This window comes from Astyanax mexicanus, chromosome 22 (genome assembly GCF_023375975.1).
Source record: "Astyanax mexicanus isolate ESR-SI-001 chromosome 22, AstMex3_surface, whole genome shotgun sequence".
Classification (NCBI taxonomy): domain Eukaryota; kingdom Metazoa; phylum Chordata; class Actinopteri; order Characiformes; family Acestrorhamphidae; genus Astyanax; species Astyanax mexicanus.
This window is the reverse complement of record NC_064429.1, coordinates 27,866,457-27,887,161: the sequence shown is the minus strand read 5'-3', so window position 1 is coordinate 27,887,161 and position 20,705 is coordinate 27,866,457. Positions and strand designations below refer to the sequence as shown.

General features: G+C 39.3%; 1 protein-coding gene across 1 annotated transcript in view; it reads right to left on the bottom strand.

The window, feature by feature from the left end:
* pappab (pregnancy-associated plasma protein A, pappalysin 1b) overlaps window positions 1-20,705 on the bottom strand; it is a 136,459-nt gene that overhangs the window by 26,679 nt on the left and 89,075 nt on the right. Inside the window, exons 12-19 of the mRNA XM_049470697.1 lie at window positions 20,026-20,161; window positions 19,706-19,919; window positions 18,472-18,640; window positions 7,728-7,911; window positions 6,290-6,497; window positions 4,843-5,011; window positions 3,820-3,973; window positions 2,728-2,843 (exon numbers count right to left, since the gene is read on the bottom strand). Of these exons, the coding sequence (XP_049326654.1) occupies window positions 2,728-2,843; window positions 3,820-3,973; window positions 4,843-5,011; window positions 6,290-6,497; window positions 7,728-7,911; window positions 18,472-18,640; window positions 19,706-19,919; window positions 20,026-20,161 (1,350 nt within the window). The remainder of the gene's footprint in view (window positions 1-2,727; window positions 2,844-3,819; window positions 3,974-4,842; window positions 5,012-6,289; window positions 6,498-7,727; window positions 7,912-18,471; window positions 18,641-19,705; window positions 19,920-20,025; window positions 20,162-20,705) is intronic.

Genomic DNA, 20,705 nt, shown 5'->3' with positions numbered 1-20,705 from the left:
CAGCAAGTCATCCAACCAGCCAGCCATATGCCCATCCATCCATCTATCCATCCATTCATCCATCCATCTATCCTTCCATCCATCCATCGATCCTTCCATCCATCCATCCAATCCACCCATCCATTCAGCGAGCCAACCAGAGAGCCAGCAAGCCGTCCATCAAATCCATCAAAATTCTAGTATTGATGCAGAATTCTACACAGGAAATCTTGATAACAACCTACAAACCAATCAGTGCATCACAGAGCACAGAGCTCATCAACTTTCTGCAGAGTCAATCCCTACAGACCTTGATTTTAAACCTTATTTCTCTTAAAATATTAGGCCAACTAAGAAGACACTCATCCTTCCATGAGACTAAACGCTGATTCATTTAATACGGCGTTTTTAGGAACCACTCTAGACACTCGAGTGTCAGTGGTCTGCTCTCTCCAGTGGAACACTGAAGTGAGGAAGTCTACAGAAGAAACATACATGTATTCACCTTTTAATTTATTAACTCATTCACTCCTGTGTTCATTTACTCCTTCGGTGTTAGAGAAAGGTCATCACTATAAAGCAGAGCTCCGCCCTCGTTGGGCCGCTAGGTGCGGGTGAGCGGTGAGGGCTGTCGTTTTGGAAGCAGCAGCGGCGGCGGCGGTTCAAGGGCAGTTCAGCAGCGAGCGCGGTCGTCACGGTTACTGTCCAGCTCTCTGAGGCCGTCGCGCCTGTTGGACCACGCCTATTGGTCCGGCGCGGCGGTCAGATGGTTTTGATGGGAAATTCATTCTTGGGAAAATAACAGCTGGTCGTCCGCTACACTCATCACTTCAGAAAGGTAGAGCAGGTCAGGCCGGAGAGAGAGAGGAGGAAATAAGAGACATGCGTCACTGCTGTCTGAGAGCTTGTGTTTGTGTCTGAAGCGTGTTTTATGACATAATAATGTACGTTTTCCGAGGTTAAGTGTCCGAGGAGCTTTCGGAAAAAAAAGAAGAGCACTACAGCGAGGCTCGGCGGCTCGACAATAAACCCAGGCCTAAAAAAAGCTCATTGTTATTTGGGAGCGTCAGGATTTTACGAGTAATTACTATAATCACTGATTGTGTTTGGTGCCAGGCTGTTGCTTGTTAGGTAACAAACTCTTTTTCTCTTTTTTTTCTCTCTTTTTCTGTCTCTCTGATGGTTTTTTAAACCATCAAACCAACCAATCAGCCAATCCTGCTGGCTTTCTAGCCCCATCTCCCCATCCCTCCATCTCTCCATCTCCCCCCACCACCACCACCCACCACCCCCAAGCCCACCAGTTCCATACCTTTTCAAACCCAGAGAAGAAAAAGGGCAAAAGGAAAATGTCACAAGCGCATGTGTGTGGTCCAACCTAACCATTCTCCTCCAGTCTGATAAACAACATGACGCATGGGATTTCAGCCCAGGAGTGCAGCGAGCATTCGTCATCTCTATTTCAACATTAACCTTAAATAATAATTCTCTTATTAATCACAAAGAACGCCATATCCATAACAAAGCCCGGAAAAAAAAGGCTTTTACAGTAAAGTGTGCTTACTCAAGCTCGCGTTTATTTTGACCACCTTTGCTGTGTAGTATATACTGTATATATGCCTTTTTCTGCACTACTACCAGTGATTTCAGAGCACTTTCATCACAGAGATACAGAGCTAAATATAGCCCGGCTGGAGTTATGGACATATTTAAGGGCTGGTTTTGCTTTATTATGACTAGACTGGACTGTATTTAACAAACACATCCGTCTGGAAGGTTTGGACACAAATTCAGACAGAAGGTTTTAGAGATATGAGAAATACCCATGATAAAAACCTACATAAGCGAAAGAAAGAGATATTGTCATGATATTGTTAAGATGATGTTAATGATGATACTCAGGTCTGGAGGATGCTGTATAATTTAAATTTACTTCAATTATTTGAGGAAACTGGTTGCCTTAAGATTTTAAGGGATATTTACTAAAACAAAAACTCTTATGCTTATTATGCTTAACTTGTAAGTAAGTTTTTTTTTTAAGTTTCAATTTTATCAATTGCTTTGCATAATAATTCTACTTTGAATTGTATGGACAGCTAAATAAAACAGATTTGTATTTAGTCTTCTCCTAAGTTTTTTAAGTAAAGTATTTTATTTAAAATACTCACAGCTTTGAAATACTCATAGGCTGTATCCCGGATACATTTTTAGAATTTACTTTAAAAAATTGAGCAAACGGGCAAGTAATGGGAAATGAAAACTAAAGTTAGCATAACTTAAAACATCAAGTTATTACAAATAAAGGGGAAGTTGATTTAACTTTTTTATTTTTGTTATACTGTAAGACCGGATATGTTGAGTTTACTTTTTTTAAGGCAACCGGTTTGCTCAAATATTTTACGTAATAAGGAATGAAAACTTGAGTTATCATAAATTAAAACATCAAATTGTTACATTTCCAAGGGAAGCAAAATTTTGAGTTTTATCAACTTTTAATTTTTTATAGTGTACAACATAAAGGCCAGACAGTTAAGCATATTGTACAAACTACAAGTTTACCTAAGGTAGCCCAGGGCTAGAAGCCAATAAAAAAGCAGCTGCCAACTGCAAACAGACTAAACTCACTTATATAATATAAGTTGATTCAGCTCAAATATCTCTGCTTGAATGTAAATGTGCCTACAAATGTTCAGCTAATTTATAATAGTTGAGTAATTGTGTGTTTTACAGTGTGGGATTTTGACCTACCTGAACTTTGGGGGGGTTTCGCCAGTGGTCTTTCAGTAAGTCGTCTTCGGTCATGTTTCTGGGGAGGAGCACTAAGCTACTGCCACTGTCGTTGCAAGCCAGCTCACATTTGGTACCTGTTACAGAGCACAGAGCAATATATATATATATATATATATATATATATATATATGTATATATATATATATATATATATATATATATATATATATATATATATATATACATATATATATATATATATATATATATATGTATATATATATATATATATATATATATATATATGTCACTTGACACTTGGCGACTACACACTGATGATAAATGTCAGAAACTGTTGGACACACCCACTACGCAATTAGATGATGCCAGAAGCCAATAGAAAAGAAGCTGCCAATGGCAACAGACTAAACAGACTAAAGGGCTGTATCTACTGGATAAAGAAAAAAAATCTACCTTTTTCATCTTATTTAACTCAAAATAAAATCATGTTGAATCAAACAAAATTAAAGTGTTATTTTTTTTGGACAGCTATACAGCTCTGGAAACAATTAAGAGACCACTTCATTCAGTTTCTGAATCAGTTTCTCTGATTTTGCTATTTATAGGTTTAAGTTTGATTAAAATAAACATTGTTGTTTTATTCTTTAAACTACAGACAACATTCCTCTCAAATTCCAAATAAAAATACTGTCATTTAGAGCATTTATTTGCAGAAAATGAGAAAGGCTTTCAGACCTCAAATAATGCAAAGAAAACAAGTTCATATTAATAAAGTTTTAAAGGGTTATTCCACCAATTAAAATTTGGTGGAATAACCCTGTTTTTTTTTTATCCCAGTTTTCATGCATCATGGCATGTTCACCAGTCTTACACACTACTTTTGCATAACTTTTTGCCTGCACTCCTGGTGCAAAAATTCCAGCAGTTCAGCTTGGTTTAATGGCTTGTGATCATCCATCTTCCTCTTGATTATATTCCAGAGGTTTTCAAGTTGGTCAAATCAAAGAAACTCGTCATTTTCAGGTGGTCTCTTATTTTTTTTAATCAAGCTGCTTCATAAAGATTGTCATCTTGTGTGGCTGTACAGACCGATGTTGTGTTGTCCTTCAGCACAGCTGATGAGGATAGCGGGACCCAGGCTGTGAGGGAGGGAGCACTGGCCCTGTAGCTGAGGACAGAGCTGGAAGGAGCCGGTCCAGTTCCCATCCTTCCTACAGCGGATCACACTGGTGGTGGAGGTGGCCTGGAAGCAGAGTACACAGAATATATATTTACCATCATCTTGAGCATCAAAGCAAAGTAAATTTAACAGTCAAACAGTTAATCATAATATATGTGAACTACAAGTTTACCGAATATAGCCCCGGGGGGAATGACTTCACACTGAGTGTGAGTAACAGAAATGCAAATAGTTTGTCCCCACAGACTCAACTCAAAGGTCTCAGATTTTAACCTAATTTATAGTAGTCAAGTAATGTTTGGAAACATTTACATTAAATAGACTAAATCAAGCTAAAGTTCAAGACTTCACACTGATGGTAAGCTAGGATTGGGGGACACGCCCATTAGAGAGTTCAGTCAAATCTACACCACCAAAGAGTTCCCTCAACTTAACTTGTAGTTTAAGTTGGAGAATAAACTCACACAATTTAACACTTTCACACATTTTTGTTTAACTCCAGATTTTTGAACTCCAGAAACTCAAAAATCTCTGTTTGAATGTAAATGTGCCCACAAATATGAATCTGTATTATCTTTGCAATAATAAAGCACAGATAAGAATATTGTCTACTGCCTTTTATAGTGAGTAACTGGTGTATTTTTACACTATTTGTAATTAGTGGATTAATGAATGCCCTCAAATGTAGCCTTCCAATTAAACTTACAATTAAGTAAAAAAGATAGTAAATGAGAGCATGTTGAGGTTGAGGTGGTGCATCCATGGGAAGACTATGACAAGTCCATGATGTGAAGATGAGAAAGGGATGGGAGGTGTGGAGAGACAGAGGGAGGGAGGGATGGAAGGAGGAAAGGATGGAGGAAGGATGGATGGAGGGAGGGATGGAGGGAGGAAAGGGGACAGACGTTCTTGCAGTGGCTGTGAGCTCTCACCGTGTGGTTGCCCCCGGGGCAGCTCAGCCAGCATTCGCTGTTGAACTGGAAGCCGTGGGTGCACTGGTAGCTGCCGTGGAAGACCGGCGGTGGCGGCTCACACATCACAGGCACACACACACCCGGCTGCCAGCTTCCGTCTTCCGTACACTGCCTGGTGAACGCTCGTCTGCGGAGAAAGATACAGAATATATAATAACATTATACATATAGATATCAGAATATAAGAATAATTCGACACTACTGCTGTTTATTGTTTTAAGCATATTTATTCATTCAGATATTCAATAATAAATAGTAAATATATTACTTTTAATACACATGGGAGTCTGGGAGGTAAATGTACAGGGGTCGAACAATGAAACTGAAACACCTGGTTTTAGACCACAATAATTTATTGTGGTGAGGGACAGTTCTGGTGGAAACAGGAGAGTTGAGGTGCACATTGAATTCTGCCGTGATTTGATCAGCCGTGAATTTATGTTTTTTTTTGGATACAATCCGGGTTAGCACCCGAACATCCCTTTCAGACAGCTTCCTCTTACAGCGTCCACAGTTAATCCTGTTGGATGTGGTTGGTCCTTCTTGGTGGTATGCTGACATTACCCTGGATACCGTGGCTCTTGATACATCACAAAGACTTGCTGTCTTGGTCACAGATGCGCCAGTAAGACGTGCACCAACAATTTGTCCTCTTTTGAACTCTGGTATGTCACCCATAATGTTGTGTGCATTGCGATATTTACTTACCCTGCTAATTGAACCTTCACACTCTGCTCTTACTGGTGCAATGTGCAATTAATGAAGATTGGCCACCAGGCTGCTCCAATTTAGCCATGAAACCTCCCACACTACAATGACAGGCGTTTCAGTTTCATTGTCCAACCCCTGTGTTTTACACTGTAGCAACTGCAGCAACTGATTGTTGACTGCCCTCAGAGCAACTGAATTTAATAATAAAGGTGTCTTGATACTTAATAATAGCATATATATATATATATATATATATATATATATATATATATATATATATATATATATGTATATATATATATATATATATATATATATATATATATATATATATATATATATATATACATATATATATATATATATATATATATATATATACATATATATATATATATATATATATATATATATATATATATATATATATACATATATATATATATATATATATATATATATATATATATAAATCTTTCTGCCTCCTTACAGATTTGTTTTCTTTTTGCTTTTTTGTCATACTGATATTTTTCAGATTATCAAACAAACTTTAATTTCAGACAAAAGCTAACCAAAGTAAACATAAAAAAGCACTTTTTAAATGATAATTTTATTTATTTATCCAAACCAATCTAGCCATGTACCAATAACTGCCAAGGAGTCTTTTAAGAATAAAGAATAAAAAGTTACCCACCTCTTAGGCTTATCTGCACTCGGGACGTGGTATCCAGGCTTGCACTTGTATTTGCAGAAGGAGCCCACCTTGAGGCCAGTGGCGTTGCAGCGCTTGGTCTGCAGGATGGCGTTGGGGACAGGTGGAGGTGCAGGACACCGCAGCTCACAGAGAGCCTCAGGAAATGACCACATCCCGTCCTCCATACACGTCAGAACATTGTTAGTGCCTATAGGAGAGATCAAACTAGGTAAACCTGGGTACGCTAGAGGAAATCTGTATGATAATAATACATATAACAACAGTAAACTAAAAATATATATATTGGCTTGATTTACTCAGTCATAATTTTGATTTGACTCAGTTAAGTTGTAAATATATACAATTTTTAGTTTATTCAACTTAACTGAGTCAAAGCTACATGATAATTTGAATCTGAGTTTTGAGTTTTGTTCACACAACAAGAGTTTAGTTAACTCAACTTTTTCAAGTATTGTGGGCTTGAGGAATTTAGTTTATTTAATATATATATATATATATATATATATATATATATATATATATATATATATATATATATATATATATATATATATATATACATGTATATGTTTTTTGTGCTGTTATTAAGTTCATGCTATTCAAAAATGTTTTCTACTATAACTGAAAAACTAATTACCTAAAATATACTTTATCAACATAACTCTACACTGTAAACCCAGACGTTGTTTTAACTCATATGATTTAAGTCCGTTTTACATAAAATTGAATATTTTTAAACAATACTCAACTATTGTGAGTTATTTCAACATTTGTGGGCACATATACTGAACATTCAAACTGAGATCTTTGAGTTAAACCAACTTATAATAACTGAGTTTAGTCTGTTGCCATTAACAGCTTCTTTTCCATTGGCTTCTTTTGCAATCTATTTGCATATTGGGTGTGTCCAACAGTTTCTGACAGACGCTCACCATCAGTGTGTAGTGATTCCACTTAGATTCCACCTTAGAAATAAATCAACTTCCCCTTTAGTTGTAGTAACTAGATGATTTAATTTGTGTTAACTCAAATTTTTATTTCCCATTACTTAAACAGTTTGAGCAAACTGGTTGCCTTAAACTCAACTTATCTGGTCTTACAGTATAACAAAAATAAAAAATTAAATCAACTTCCCCTTTAGTTGTAATAACTTGATTTTCTAAGTTATGCTAACTTAAGTTTTCATTACCCATTACTTAACTTTTTTGAGGCAACCAATTCAACTTATCCAGGCTTACAGCATATGAGTAGTTAACATGGCTCAGAAAGTCTATTGCAAACTTATTTTTTGTGGACCTTAGGCTTTATTTTTTAGATTATATAGAAAACCAAGCAAATTTGACATTTACAGTCATCTTACTCATCTTCTCCAACTTCTCATGATCTTTCTGTCCGTGACCTGCTGTGCTGCACCCACCTATGAGCTGCGCCGGCTGCCGGCACTGGAAAGTGCACCTCTTGCCGTAGGTGGTGCCCTCGGCGAATTGGAAGACGGCGGGGTGCACGTGGTACTTGTCGGGTCGGCCGCAGTCCACCGGCTCGCAGGACACCTGCTTGTTCCACTTCCCGTCTGCGCAGGTCAGGGTCGCGGTGGAGTCCGACTGCGAGGGGAATGACCACAGATTAACATAAAGCATCACTTCTGTCTCCAAACACAAAGTATCGCTCTAAAACTAATCTTATAAGAGGAGTTTCTGTTTTGTGTGGTATCAGGAGATCTAGGATCTATCAGCACACAGGAGCAGCACGGGGAAGATGCCCGGAATGAAACAGAGGAAAAAATAAAACAGGGAGAAAAATGAGGAAAAAACTCTTCCTCAATAAAAAGTTATTGTGTCTGTGATGGATCTCTGGGTGCGAGGGGAGCTGAGGGGAGCTGAGTGGATTTGAGGGGGCCCGGCGGTCACTGCGACGTGGACTGCAGATAATAAATGGCGTGGGTACAGCGTATAAAGCTGTCAGGAGCAAAGGCAGCAGGAGTCAGGGGTCATTTCAGCTGATTTAATAAGTCATTTCAGGAGTGTGGAACGCCTGTAAAGACATCAGCCCAGCCTCATCATCAGAGCTGCTGCACGAGTTCAGTCCAGACACACAGCCCACTGCCTCTCTCTCTCTCTCTCTCTCTCTCTCTCTTTCTCTCTTTCTCTTTCTCTCTTTCTCTCTTTCTCTTTCTCTGACACCATTTCTCCCAAATTCCAAATAAAAATATTGTCATTTACACTGAAAAAAAAAAAACTGGCTGAACTTAACTCAGTCAAGTTGAAAAGATACACAATTTTAAGTTTATTCAACTTAACTGAGCCAAAGCTGTGATGTGATTCAGTTATGTTTATTCAACTTAATTGAGTTTTGTTCACACAACAATAGTTTAATTAACTCAACAGTTTTTTAAAGTAATGTGGGCTTAAAACATTTTTTTCTAAAAGTTTACTAAAAAAATACACACACACACACACATATATATATATATATATATATATACATACACACACAACACATTTGTAGCATATTTTTATAGAGCTACCAATACAGATAGCATAATACTACAGCAGCCCAAAAGTGAGCTCTGCAGATCCAAACCAGCATGCTATGAGCACTAGTAACTCAAATTTAGATAACTTGCTCATACAGCCTCCAAAAACTGAGACCTGGCAACCAACACATATATTACATTATATTAATGTATGCCTAGGATAAGGTAGCTTTGGGCAACAGACAACACAAAGATGGTAAGGGGGAGGGGGAGGCCACACCCAATATGCAAAAATATGGTGCCAGGAGCCTATAGAAAAGCTGTATAAACCAATGTTGATAAAAGAGCCTTGACACATGTGTAGTAAACTAAAAGTTGGTTAAAATCAATTTTTTTAATTGGCTCAGCAAGCATTTTTAAGTTTTCAGGTTAAAGTTTTCTGAACTCATTTTATTGAGTTGCACTGACCGGTAAACACAAAATCAGTTTTTAGAGTGTAGAGCATTTATTTGCTGAAAACTAGAAATGTGCTTTTAAATATTATGAAGAAAATAAATTCATATTCATTTAGAAACAACAATACCAAAGTTTTAAGATTTTACTTCCTGATTTTTAATCCCAGCTTTCATGTGTTTTGGCAAGCACTCCACCAGTCTTGCACACTGCTTTTGGGTGACATCCTGCCACCCCTGGTGTTAAAATTCAAAGCTGTTCAGCTTTTGTTTTATCTATGGCTTATTACCATGCAACTTCCTCTTGATTACATTCCAGAGGTTTTGAATGGGTTTCAGGTCTGGAGGTTGACCATCAACTTCAACTTATTCAAATATCAGTCAGCATCTGCAAGATGACACTAAGTAACCTACAAAAAGAATGGCTAATAGCAGCTGGGGTGAAGTGTACGGAAAGTGCCAAACAGTTTGAAACAGGCTCTATAAAAGTACGTTTTTATTTAGCATTTTCTAAATTTACACTGATAAAAATAAAAATTGAAGTTTGGAAAGCTTTTTTTGATTTATGCTACCATACATGACCAAACAGTGAACTTATCAACTGCGAGAACAAATGGATAAACACTACTAAAATATTATAGTTAGAAATGTTCCAGAAGTTCCAAAAAGTGCAGAAAACAGATTACATTTTCCGAGAAACAAAAATCACAACTCAACTCAGAATCATTCAGAACTACTTCAGGGTACTGTGTGCAGAGTGAAAGTGCTGGACAAGCCAGTCAGAGTGAGAGAGAGAGAGAAGGAGAGAGTAAAAAGAGAGAGAGAGAGAGAGAGAGAGAGTCATTGTTCAGCAGCCAGTCAGTAGTTACTGTAAAAGCAACACATAAAGCAAACTGTCAATGAATCTTTAAACAGTTGCTCGAGGAGAGGCATAAAAAATGATCGTAAATTTGGTCCAAGATGGCAAGTTTGAGACTTTAAGCCAGTGAAACGACTGCGAGCGTCCCGGGTTTTAACATGCGGTCTTCATGTGGTCGTCCCATTGTTTGGTGTGGTATCAGGCATTAGGCAGAAAGTCTAGTATAACATGAACCATCCTCGGAGGCTTGGCCGAGGGCCGCGTGTGCGCTCGGGGGCCGGGCTGTTTCAATGAAACACGGAATAAAACATGCTCTCCTCCACAGATCTCTTAATTTGTTTATGACAAGCGCCAAAATGCAGGCTGTAAAAAAAAATAGAGAGATGTCAAGGATGTTGCCTGAACCAGTTTCTGTGGATACGGGGAGTTTTTGCTGGCGAGGTGTAGATTATTGTGGCAAATGTTCTTTTACTCACATCCACTAAACTAAACAGTGGGGGGAACTGCAATTTTTTTTCTGTTGTTTTCTTGGCCACAGTCTCTTTCTCTCTCTCTGTCTTTCTTTCTTTCTTTCTTTCTTTCTTTCTTTCTTTCTTTCTTTCTCTCTCTCTCGCTTTTAGAAATGGCAGATTTAAGGCAGGCTGGAATGCAGCGGGGCTGTGGAATCCAACGCTTATCTAATGTTCTGTACCCTCTCAGGAAATATACCAGCACCTAAAACTGAACAAAACAGCAGGAAACAGTTGAAATGCAATCCAGACGCCGTTCGAAATCTTGCCCTCGTTCTTTCCCTGCCTCTTCTTTCTCTCGGCCAAGGCCTCTTATTGAAAACAGCTCGCCGGGAGCGGGAAAAGAGCGCGGGCGCTTCATATTTTTCGGCCGGATTTTTGAAAGAACAAACAAACCTGCAGCAGTTTTGTGCCCCGTCATCATAACATGGGGCCAATAACACGCTCATAATACAATGACTTGGCAGAAAGAGTCCGCCCATTCATGTCTGCTGAACATTAGCACGCTGCCACAACTTAGACACAAACAATCACCGCTAATAAATAAAGCCGCCATGAGCTGACAGGACAGCGTCAGGGTTCCTCCTCCAAAACCCATCCAAAAAAAAAAAGCTTCTGTCAGGAATCTGCAGCTATAAAGTCTGAGGGCTGAAAACAGCAATAACCAATAAAAACTTGACATCTCCAGACTGGTGATGATTAACAAACGTGACCATTAACAAAATCACTCTCCATAACTTCATAAATTTCTCATTCATAACTTCAAACACCACCAAAAAAACAAATGAAAGAAATTCTGTTGAAGCAGATTCTAAACTTTCTAAACATCAATACCACATCTGTGTTGGTAAGTAGGAAAAGATTATAGTTTTATTATGATCTGAATTTGAAGGAAAGTTATTGTTGTGTGTACTCTCCTGATTTGCGGAACGAAAAACATTCCATTTTTTCCGTTATTTTTCCTGTATTTTGTCAAAACAACTGACAAAGACGTTGAGAAGAAATGGTAAATCTGGCAACTTTAATAAACATTATAGCATTCCCAAAATATGCTACTACATCATGATATTTCCATTTAGAATGGATTAGACTGATTTGGCCAAATTTCCGAAAAGCAGAAAGATTTTTTTAAACCCTTTATTTCAGAAGAACCAATGAATGAGTAGATGTCCCAGAGTCTTTCTCAGAATTTCAACTGCCTCGGAATCTGCCTTGGAATTTGGACTCACAGTCTGATAGGGCTCTGGAACTGTTATCTGAGGTGTCCTCCAAAACGGAATTCCAAGGTGGAATCAGAGTAAAAATTCTGAGCTGGATTTCAGGTCAAAATTATGAAGCAGTTTCCAAGTCAAAATTTCAAGTCGGAATTCTGAGGTGGAAAGTCAAAATTCCAAGCTAGATTCATGGTGGGAGTCCACCTCGGAATTCTGACTCATAGACTATAATAAGTCTGATTTGGAATTCTGATCTGAGTTTTGACTCAAAGTCTACCTTGGAATTCTGCTTTGGAGTCCACCTCGGATTTCTGACTCGCAGACTAACTTAAAATTTAAATTGGGAGTCTGATTTGGAATTCTAGCTCCGGGTCTGCCATGGAATTCTGACCAGGAGCTCGGGATTTTAACTCAAAGTCTGCTTTGGAACTCTGCATTGGAGTCTGACTCGCAGACTGAGTTTTGAATTCAAATTTGGAGTTTGCTTTTGGAATTCTGACTTGGAGTCTACCACCGAATTCCAACCTGGAGTCTGCCTCGGAATTCTGATCTGGACTGTCCCTGTTTCAGAGCCAAACAGCGGGTCCATACTCCTGCTTTATAAGGCTGCTCTGGTCGACCACAGCATCTATTAACCAAACGAGCCGAGCGCTGGAGAACAGCAGAACCAAAAACAAACACAAACAGCCGCGGTCCGGCAGGAGACGCACAACGAGAGCTGTTTATGTAGCAGACAGGATTTTGCAATTCTCTCTCACACAAATACACACAGACACATACACACAAATATACATACACACACAATAACACTCATGTACAAACAGAAGCATCTAGAATTAGAACGAGCTGCTCAACAGGCTGTCACTGCTGCCTCCTCCCTCTCTCTCCTCACACACAGAGGAACGGCTCGCGAGTCGCTCGTCAGAAACAGGGAACTGGCATCCCATCTGGGTGGGGGCGGCTGGGGAGAGGTGTGTGTGTGTGTGTGTGTGTGGAACGGGGGTGTCTGCGTGCAAGGAGTTTCCTTCTTTTAAAAATTTACAGCTTCTGATTCCTCCTCCTCTGAGAATTTAACTACCACTGACTACTGTGCCTAATTCAACACAGATGCCCCCTCTGCCTCTTCCCTTCTTCTGCACCCCACCCAGAGCCTTCCCGCTCTGTTTTCACGTGTGCGCATGCACACGCACATACGTACACGCATACGAGGCATGCACGCACACAATATGCACAAACATGCATGCATGCAAACGCATAAACATACAAATCTGAGCTGAACATCTCCACTGACAATGGCATGGACGTACAAGCATGCACATGCATCTTCAAATGCACATGCATGAATGAAGGCTCACGCACATACAGTACAAGAGTGAACATGCAAAAACATGAACCTCAACATGGGCTGAATATGGACAAAGACACGCACTATGCACAAACATGCACACAAGCATGGGCATGTACAGTAAAAAAAAAGGCACACGCATAAATGCATGCACACAAACAATGGCATATGCACATAGATGCAAAAAAGCACATGCACAAACACCATTGCACATACATGCATTAGCAAGCACACACGCAAAAGCACATGTTTAAAATGCATCAGCAAGCACACGCACAAAGGCATACGCAAGTAGATGTATTAGCAAGCACACGCACAAATGCACATGCACAAAAATGCATTAGCGAAGACACGCACAAAGACTTACAGACATAAACATACATATACATTATGCACATGTGCAAACATGGGTATCTGTGCATAAAGACACACGTAGAAATAAAGGCACATGCACATACTGTACATGCATAAGCATGCACACGCACAAAAACACATGCAATTACATGCATATGCACGCACACACACAGTACAAAGGCACACGCACTACCATGCACAATAGCAGACACACAAAGGCTCACGCACGTAAAGGCGTGCACATGCACGAAATAATAAATAAATACCTGTGCACAAAGGCACATGCATGCATGCAATTACACGCAAGTACAAGGTCTTAAACTGCAGGTGTGAAAAGACACACAAAAACACACTCACACACAAAAACACACACACTCACACAGTGTAAAAAACAGAGGAAGAAAAAGCTAAGTAAACCTCCAGCACCCCATTTGCCTTTCTGGCCGGCTGCAATGTTGTTGTTTGTCTAATGGTGATTTCAGGACATGCTCTGCTTTCAATAACACCCTGGCAAAAACAAGCGGTGCACAGCCAGGACGCGGAGGCCGCAGAAGACACTGCGCCCCTTGTGATGTGCCACCCAACCGCCAGCCGTGTGAGCAGGACAGAAAAAGAAGAAGAAGAAGAAGAAGAAGAAGAAGAAGAAGAAGAAGAAGAAGAAGAATTAGAGGAATAGAGGAAAGCCTCGGGCCCTGCCCCTCTCTCTCTCTTCACGCAGACAGCGCTCCGTCTCGCCCTCCTCTGTTCTGCTGTTCGTTTTTTTTGTGTGTGTGTGGAATTTTGGAACATCTCGAGCTCCATTAGAGTAAGAGGTTAATGGTGAAATGGCTAATTTCTCACTGACTGAGATCTTTCAGAGGCAGACGTTAGTGCTCTCTGGAGACGGCGGATAAGCAGTAATTGCTGTGCTGGGATCAGCACTTTCCCTTACAACGCAAACCCACGGGCACCCTCGTATTGACGTCATCCGTCAGACCATCGCACTCCCTCGCTCCTTCTCTCCTCCAGCTCCTGCCCGCACTTCTCCACCCGCGACCGCTGACGGGGGTGAGGGAGTTCCTGCAGGTGGGGTCAGGCTCAGGGCACATGATCTAAATACAAAGCTGTGCAAAAGTCAAAGGCCAGCATTGTTGCCTTGTTATAGTCAAAAGTTATTTACTGTATGTTTTATTACCCGAGAAAAAAATTATATTTATATAGCAAAAAATTAGGATTGCACTAAAATTTATGTCTTATGATGAAATAATAAAAAAAAAAATAGGCTAAATTTAACATCTGGCCAATGGCAAGATAATATATCTAAATATCGCTTCACACAAAATCAACAAAGATTTTTGGTATGTTTACCACAGTTAGTTCCGACCCGCAATGTGATTGGCTGAGGTTCGTGCCTACAACCACAGTAGTGCCAATATTACATTTTAACACTTCCTCCCGTGTATTATAACTTAAATATCAGGAAAAAAGCTGTAAAAATATATTTACAAAACAAAAATAGGCTTGACCCAAAATGGATTTTATATCTAAAATAAAAAATAAGAACAAATTAGCATCTGGCTAATACTAGAATAATGTGTCTAAATATTTTATTAATTTTGCCTCTATAAATTAGTATACATGTATTGTCTTATTTAAAACAAATTTAAAAACTGCAAAAAATATATTTTAAAAAATCTGAAACAAAGTTGTGCAAGTGTTGGATAAATTGGGTATATTTCAATTTCAGCAGAAAAGCAAAAAATATATATTTACCAAAAAATTTAAACAGAACAAAATTTTACATCTGGTTAAAGGTTGAATACAAAACCAGAATGCTAAATATGTTTTTTTGCAGATTTGTTTAATTTGGCGACTCATTGTTGTCTTCATAATAAAGAAAAGAAAATACACACATTTATTAAACACAAAGCTGTGCAAACGTTGGACGGCAAGATTTGTTGAATTAATTTTTAAGTCATTTCTGTCATTTGGGGATGTTTCAATATCAGAAGAAAAGCAGCAAAAATATATTTAGTAAAAAAATAGAAATGCACCAAAATGACTAAACTGAACAAAAGTAAACTAAATCAAGACATTTATATATATTTTTTATCATAAATTAGTATTCCCCATTGGTCCTTGGGTTGAACATGGTTCTTGGAATAGAAAAAAACACAAAACATCTACATAATATAGAACCACACACTACTCTACACACACTCCACTCTTCAAGTGTGTTCTTTTATACACTAGAACTCCTTATTGAAAAGTGAAAACCATCATTTGCACATTTTTAAGAGAACCACAACTGGTTCCTCATTGGCGTCTCTCCAACAAACTCTTTAAAAAACTCTTTTTTTTGGCTCATCATATTTAAAGAACATTTAAAGAATCGTTACTGTAGCAGAAGCTGCGCGCTTTTTTACGAAAACTCTCTCACCTTACATAACCAGACCAGACATCTACCCCCGTAAGGGCCCCTGCAGCCCCCCAGTGCTGGCCCCCAAAGCCCCACTGTTATATAAACCAAGGCCTCCCAAAAAGCCGAGAAAATCTGTCTGCTGCCTTTCTCTCTCCAAATGCGTAATAGCTGCTGTACGGGAGCCAAACTGTTCTGAGCGGACTGTGGTCTCTGGCAGCGTCCAGCCCAAACACCTACATACAGTACAGCCCTGGAGCTCGCGGAGCACACTGAAACCCTGTTTTTACACCACGCTCTCTCTCTACACTATTTACAGACGGCCGCTGTGTTGCTTCTGCCGGTTTGTGTTTAGGGTTTTTTTTAGCCAGAACCAAAACAGCAGGTGCGGGAACCCGCAGAGGAACCCTGTCCTACACACAGCCGGAAAAAGACTGAGCTTTTGTGAATGAGCAGGGCTGGACCGTGTGCTCAGAGCTTGCAGATTTAATGTAAGATCAGAACAGTTGCTGATTTCATCAACAGTGGCTGCAGCTGTCAGCTGTTTGTGTGGAGGTGTGGGGTAATAAATAGTAAATAGTAGGGATTCAAAATCCAAAATGAACATTTATGTCTGGACAGAATGACCAGAATGACTGTCTAAAGCGCTGCCACTATGATCAGGAGATCGCTGGTTCGAATCCCAGTCATGCAGCTTGCCCTCAGCTGCAGGAGCCATGAGAGAGCACAATTGGCCTTGCTCTCTCTGGGTGGCTCTCTCTTTCTTAATCACTTCTAGGGTGATGTCGATCAGCACGAGGCATCTGTGAGCTGATGTATCAGAACCATGTATCAGAGTCACTGCGCTTTGATAATACTCTGCAAATTTGAAAAGAGGCGCTGGCTGACTTCACATGTGTCAGAGGAGGCATGTGCTAGTCTACACCTTCCTGGTGTTGGGGGATCACTAGTGAAGGAAGATATACAGCTGAGTAGTAGCTAAATGGGTGATCATTTAGACTGGATAAACTATATTCATTTTGCCTTAAAACAGTCCTGAATACACATCAACATCGAGAATAAGAGTTGCCAGGTTCGCGGTTTTCCCTCCAAATTGGGCTTGTTTAAAAATACAGTTGTGGGTGAAAATCCAGGGGTTCTTTTGGGCTAAAATACCGCAAAGCAAAAAAAAAAAGTGGGTGTTGTCTTGGATGTTACGTCCTTTAAAGATTGATTACGACAATAAGAAGTAGGAGAACATAACGACATAAGAGAGGATATTGTGAAAAGGAGAGAGAGAGAGAAATCACAGTGTAACCAGAAATCACCAGAATTACTTTTTGCTGGATGTTTTTTTCCTGGACCTGGCAACCCTGTCAAGGATGAGTACTTTACATGTCTCTTACCTTTCTTACTGAGGCAACATCACATGTTTCAATGCCCATGTTCTGCACACTCATACACTCATCTCGGTACCACTTTAAAATAAGACAACCTTTATAAAGGGTTTATAGGGTTAATTAGATTGTAAATGCCTTAAAAATCATTAATAATCAGTTATAACACATAACTAGAAAGGGCAACAATATAGATGGCTGTGGGTTCACTATTTGGCAAACAACAAGTCATTGTTGCCCTTTCTACGTATGTGTTATAACTGATTATTTATGATTTTTAAGGCATTTACAACCTAATTAGTAGCCATTAATGAACTAATTGTAAACCATTTATAAACGCTTTATAAAGGTAGTCTTATTTGTAAGTGGTAACCTCATATCTACTTTTGTTAAAATGTCATTTAAAGCACCTTTAATTTTAAAGAGTAATAAAAACAGGAAATGAGTAAAAAACGTTCAAAAGGCTTCAACTCAGGGAGGAGGACGAGGAGATGCGTAGATGCTATGAAAAATCACTCTGGCTTATCCTGTACATCCCCCTTCACCACTACCACCACCCTCCTCCTCCTCCACCTCCTCCTTCGTCTTCTTCTTCTTCTCGCTCCCTGAAAGGAAAACCTTGTTTTTATTTGAGCCACATGGACTGTTCCCATGGTTTCAGGCCCCTTAAACAAAGTGGTTTAGGAAGAAAGACATAAAATTAAGGAGAAGCCAGCAGCAGCAGCAGCAGCAGCAGCAACAGCAGCAGTGGCAGCAACAGCGGCAGCGGCTCTGAACCCGCCAGCCCCAGCGCCAGCCCCAGCGCCGGCTCCAGCGCCAGCTCCAGCGCCAGCCGCGGGGAGTGCTGTGCTTCCCTTTCTGACAGCTCGCTTCACCCAACCTACGAGAGCCATAAAACTTTACAGCTGCTCGCTCCATAAGCACCCGGAGCACGAGGACACGAGTATTGTGGCGTAGGTGTAGCGTCTTGTGCGCGTGTGCGTGCGTGCCTGTGCACTACTGTGCGAATTCCGCCCGAAACGACTCTATATTATGACTTTATATATATAAAAAAAAACTTTTTATATTTTTTAAGTAGGTGAAAAGAGTCTCACACACACACACACATATACACACACATACAAACACACTGTCCCTAGTGATAAAACACTGTAGTGGTGTTATGAGTGAGAGTAAAGCACCTGTGTTTTGATGATGTCATCGTCCCGGTGGATTTTCAGCGTGTATCCTCGGTTGCAGGTGACGGTGCAGCGCACGCCGTTAAAATAGCCCGGGCTGCTGCACTTCATCACTGCGTTGTGCACCAGAGGCTTCTGGCAGTCAATGGCATCGCACGAGTAGTGCACACAACTAAGAGAGAGGAGATAATATTAGAAGAGATAATATTAGCTATTAGATTATTATTATTATTATTATTAGATAATATTATAACAGGTTAATAATATAATAATAACACCACCTTCCTGTTTCTTCTTGTTTGTGGTTGGTCAGGTACAGCAGCAGTGCTGCTGGAGTTTTTAAACACTGTGTGTTCTCATAAAATGATTGTACAAATTTGATCAAAGGTTTAAAAGTTTTTGGATATTTATAAATCAGTCAAAAAAGTGGCATGCAATAGTTTAGACAAAATTGCTTGGTTATCCAAACATTTAGCCAAATGTTTTGGATTCCAGCATTTAGCCAAAAGTTTAGGAACACTGAATATTTGGTTAAAGTATTGACATTCCAGCATTTAGCCAAACATTTTTAGACTTCAAAATTTAGCCAAATGTTTTTGGACTCCAACATTTTTGGACTCTACAATTTAGCCAAACATTTATAGACTCCAACATTTAGCCAAATAATTTTAGACTCCAACATTTAGCCAAATGTTTTTGGATTCCAGCATTTAGCAAAAAGTTTAGGAACACAGGTTAAATTATTGACATTCCAGCATTTAGCCAAACATTTTTAGACTCCAACATTTAGTCAAATGTTTTTAGACTCCAACATTTAGCCAAATGTTTTTAGACTCCAACATTTAGTGAGCTCTATTAGCTGAAATTTTTTCATACCACCATTTTCACAAATGTTTTTGGATATTCAAAATATTTGCCATATTCTGAACGTTATTAATAGCGTTTTGGAACATCCTTAGCAGCCTTTATAACCAACTTATAGTTTGTTCACAAACTTTGCCTTTGTAGTTTTATTGTTGAATAGATTTTTCTCTGAAGCTTTTCTCAGCTTAACTAAACACTGAGCTTATATTTAAAACAGTTATATGTACAGTGTATGTGTGAGTGACATTCCAACAAACAACAGTACCCATTAACACAACAAGGTAAAGGGAGGTATCAATTTCTTTTTTTCTTTTGAGCAGAAGTGAGATTTGACTCACAGGTCCTCTAGTTCAGATCTCAGTAGATATCTCACCTTTGTCCCATGGGGTTGTAGATCTCATTACTCTGGCAGCCGCTGATGGTGATCGGATCAAAGTACTGAAAAGAGCGCAGACCCACGCCTGAGATAGCCACTAGAGACGAGCGGAAGCTGACCACGATGGCCTGGGTCCTGTAGAAGGCCATGCTCAGGTCATGACTCACTGGGATCACCAGCGGATTGTTCCGGCAACTCAGACGCCATTCGCCTGAAAACCATTCCATCAGTACAGATTAAACAGCTTAATAAAAATGACATGTATGATCAAAAATAAATTATACAGGATTTAATAATAGAATAAATGATGGACGGACCGAGGTTGTGGATCTGCTCCTTGGTGTCCACCAGCTGCACGGTGACATTGGCCTGGGTCTGGTCACTGTAGGCGGTTCCGTCTGCGGCAAGGTGGATGATGACTGCAGCAGCCACCATAGGGTGAGCGTAGTACGCCTGATGGAGGTAAATTAAACAGCCAATGAGTGAGACACCTGTTTATCTTGCTTTATCTTGCTTTATTCCAAAAGAAAACTACATAAAACTAAATAAAACTACAACTCCCATCACTTTACTCCTATCACTGTTATGGAAGCATTAGCATGGCAACAAGACAATTGACTCAAACCTACATAAATATTATGAAGGCTTATTCCAACAATTTATGGATGAAATGTAAGAAAAATAAAAAATAATCAGCTTTAAAAAAAAAAAAAAACATTATATGGGAAAAAATGTGGGATGCTTGCTTATTCATTCATTATCAGCTTCTTCTAAAATCAAATATACTAAAAGTATATTCTGCTTTATAACAAAGTTATGACTGTATCTACTGTCAGGGAAGGCTTCCTATTAGATTTTGCATTTTGCATTGCTGTGAGAATTTGATTGGTGGAAATTTAGTAACAAGAGTGTTTGAGTTATTTAAACAGGTACATTCTTTATATGGACAAATGTAATGGGACACCTGGTCATTGTTCATTGTTCCTTCCTAACTCAA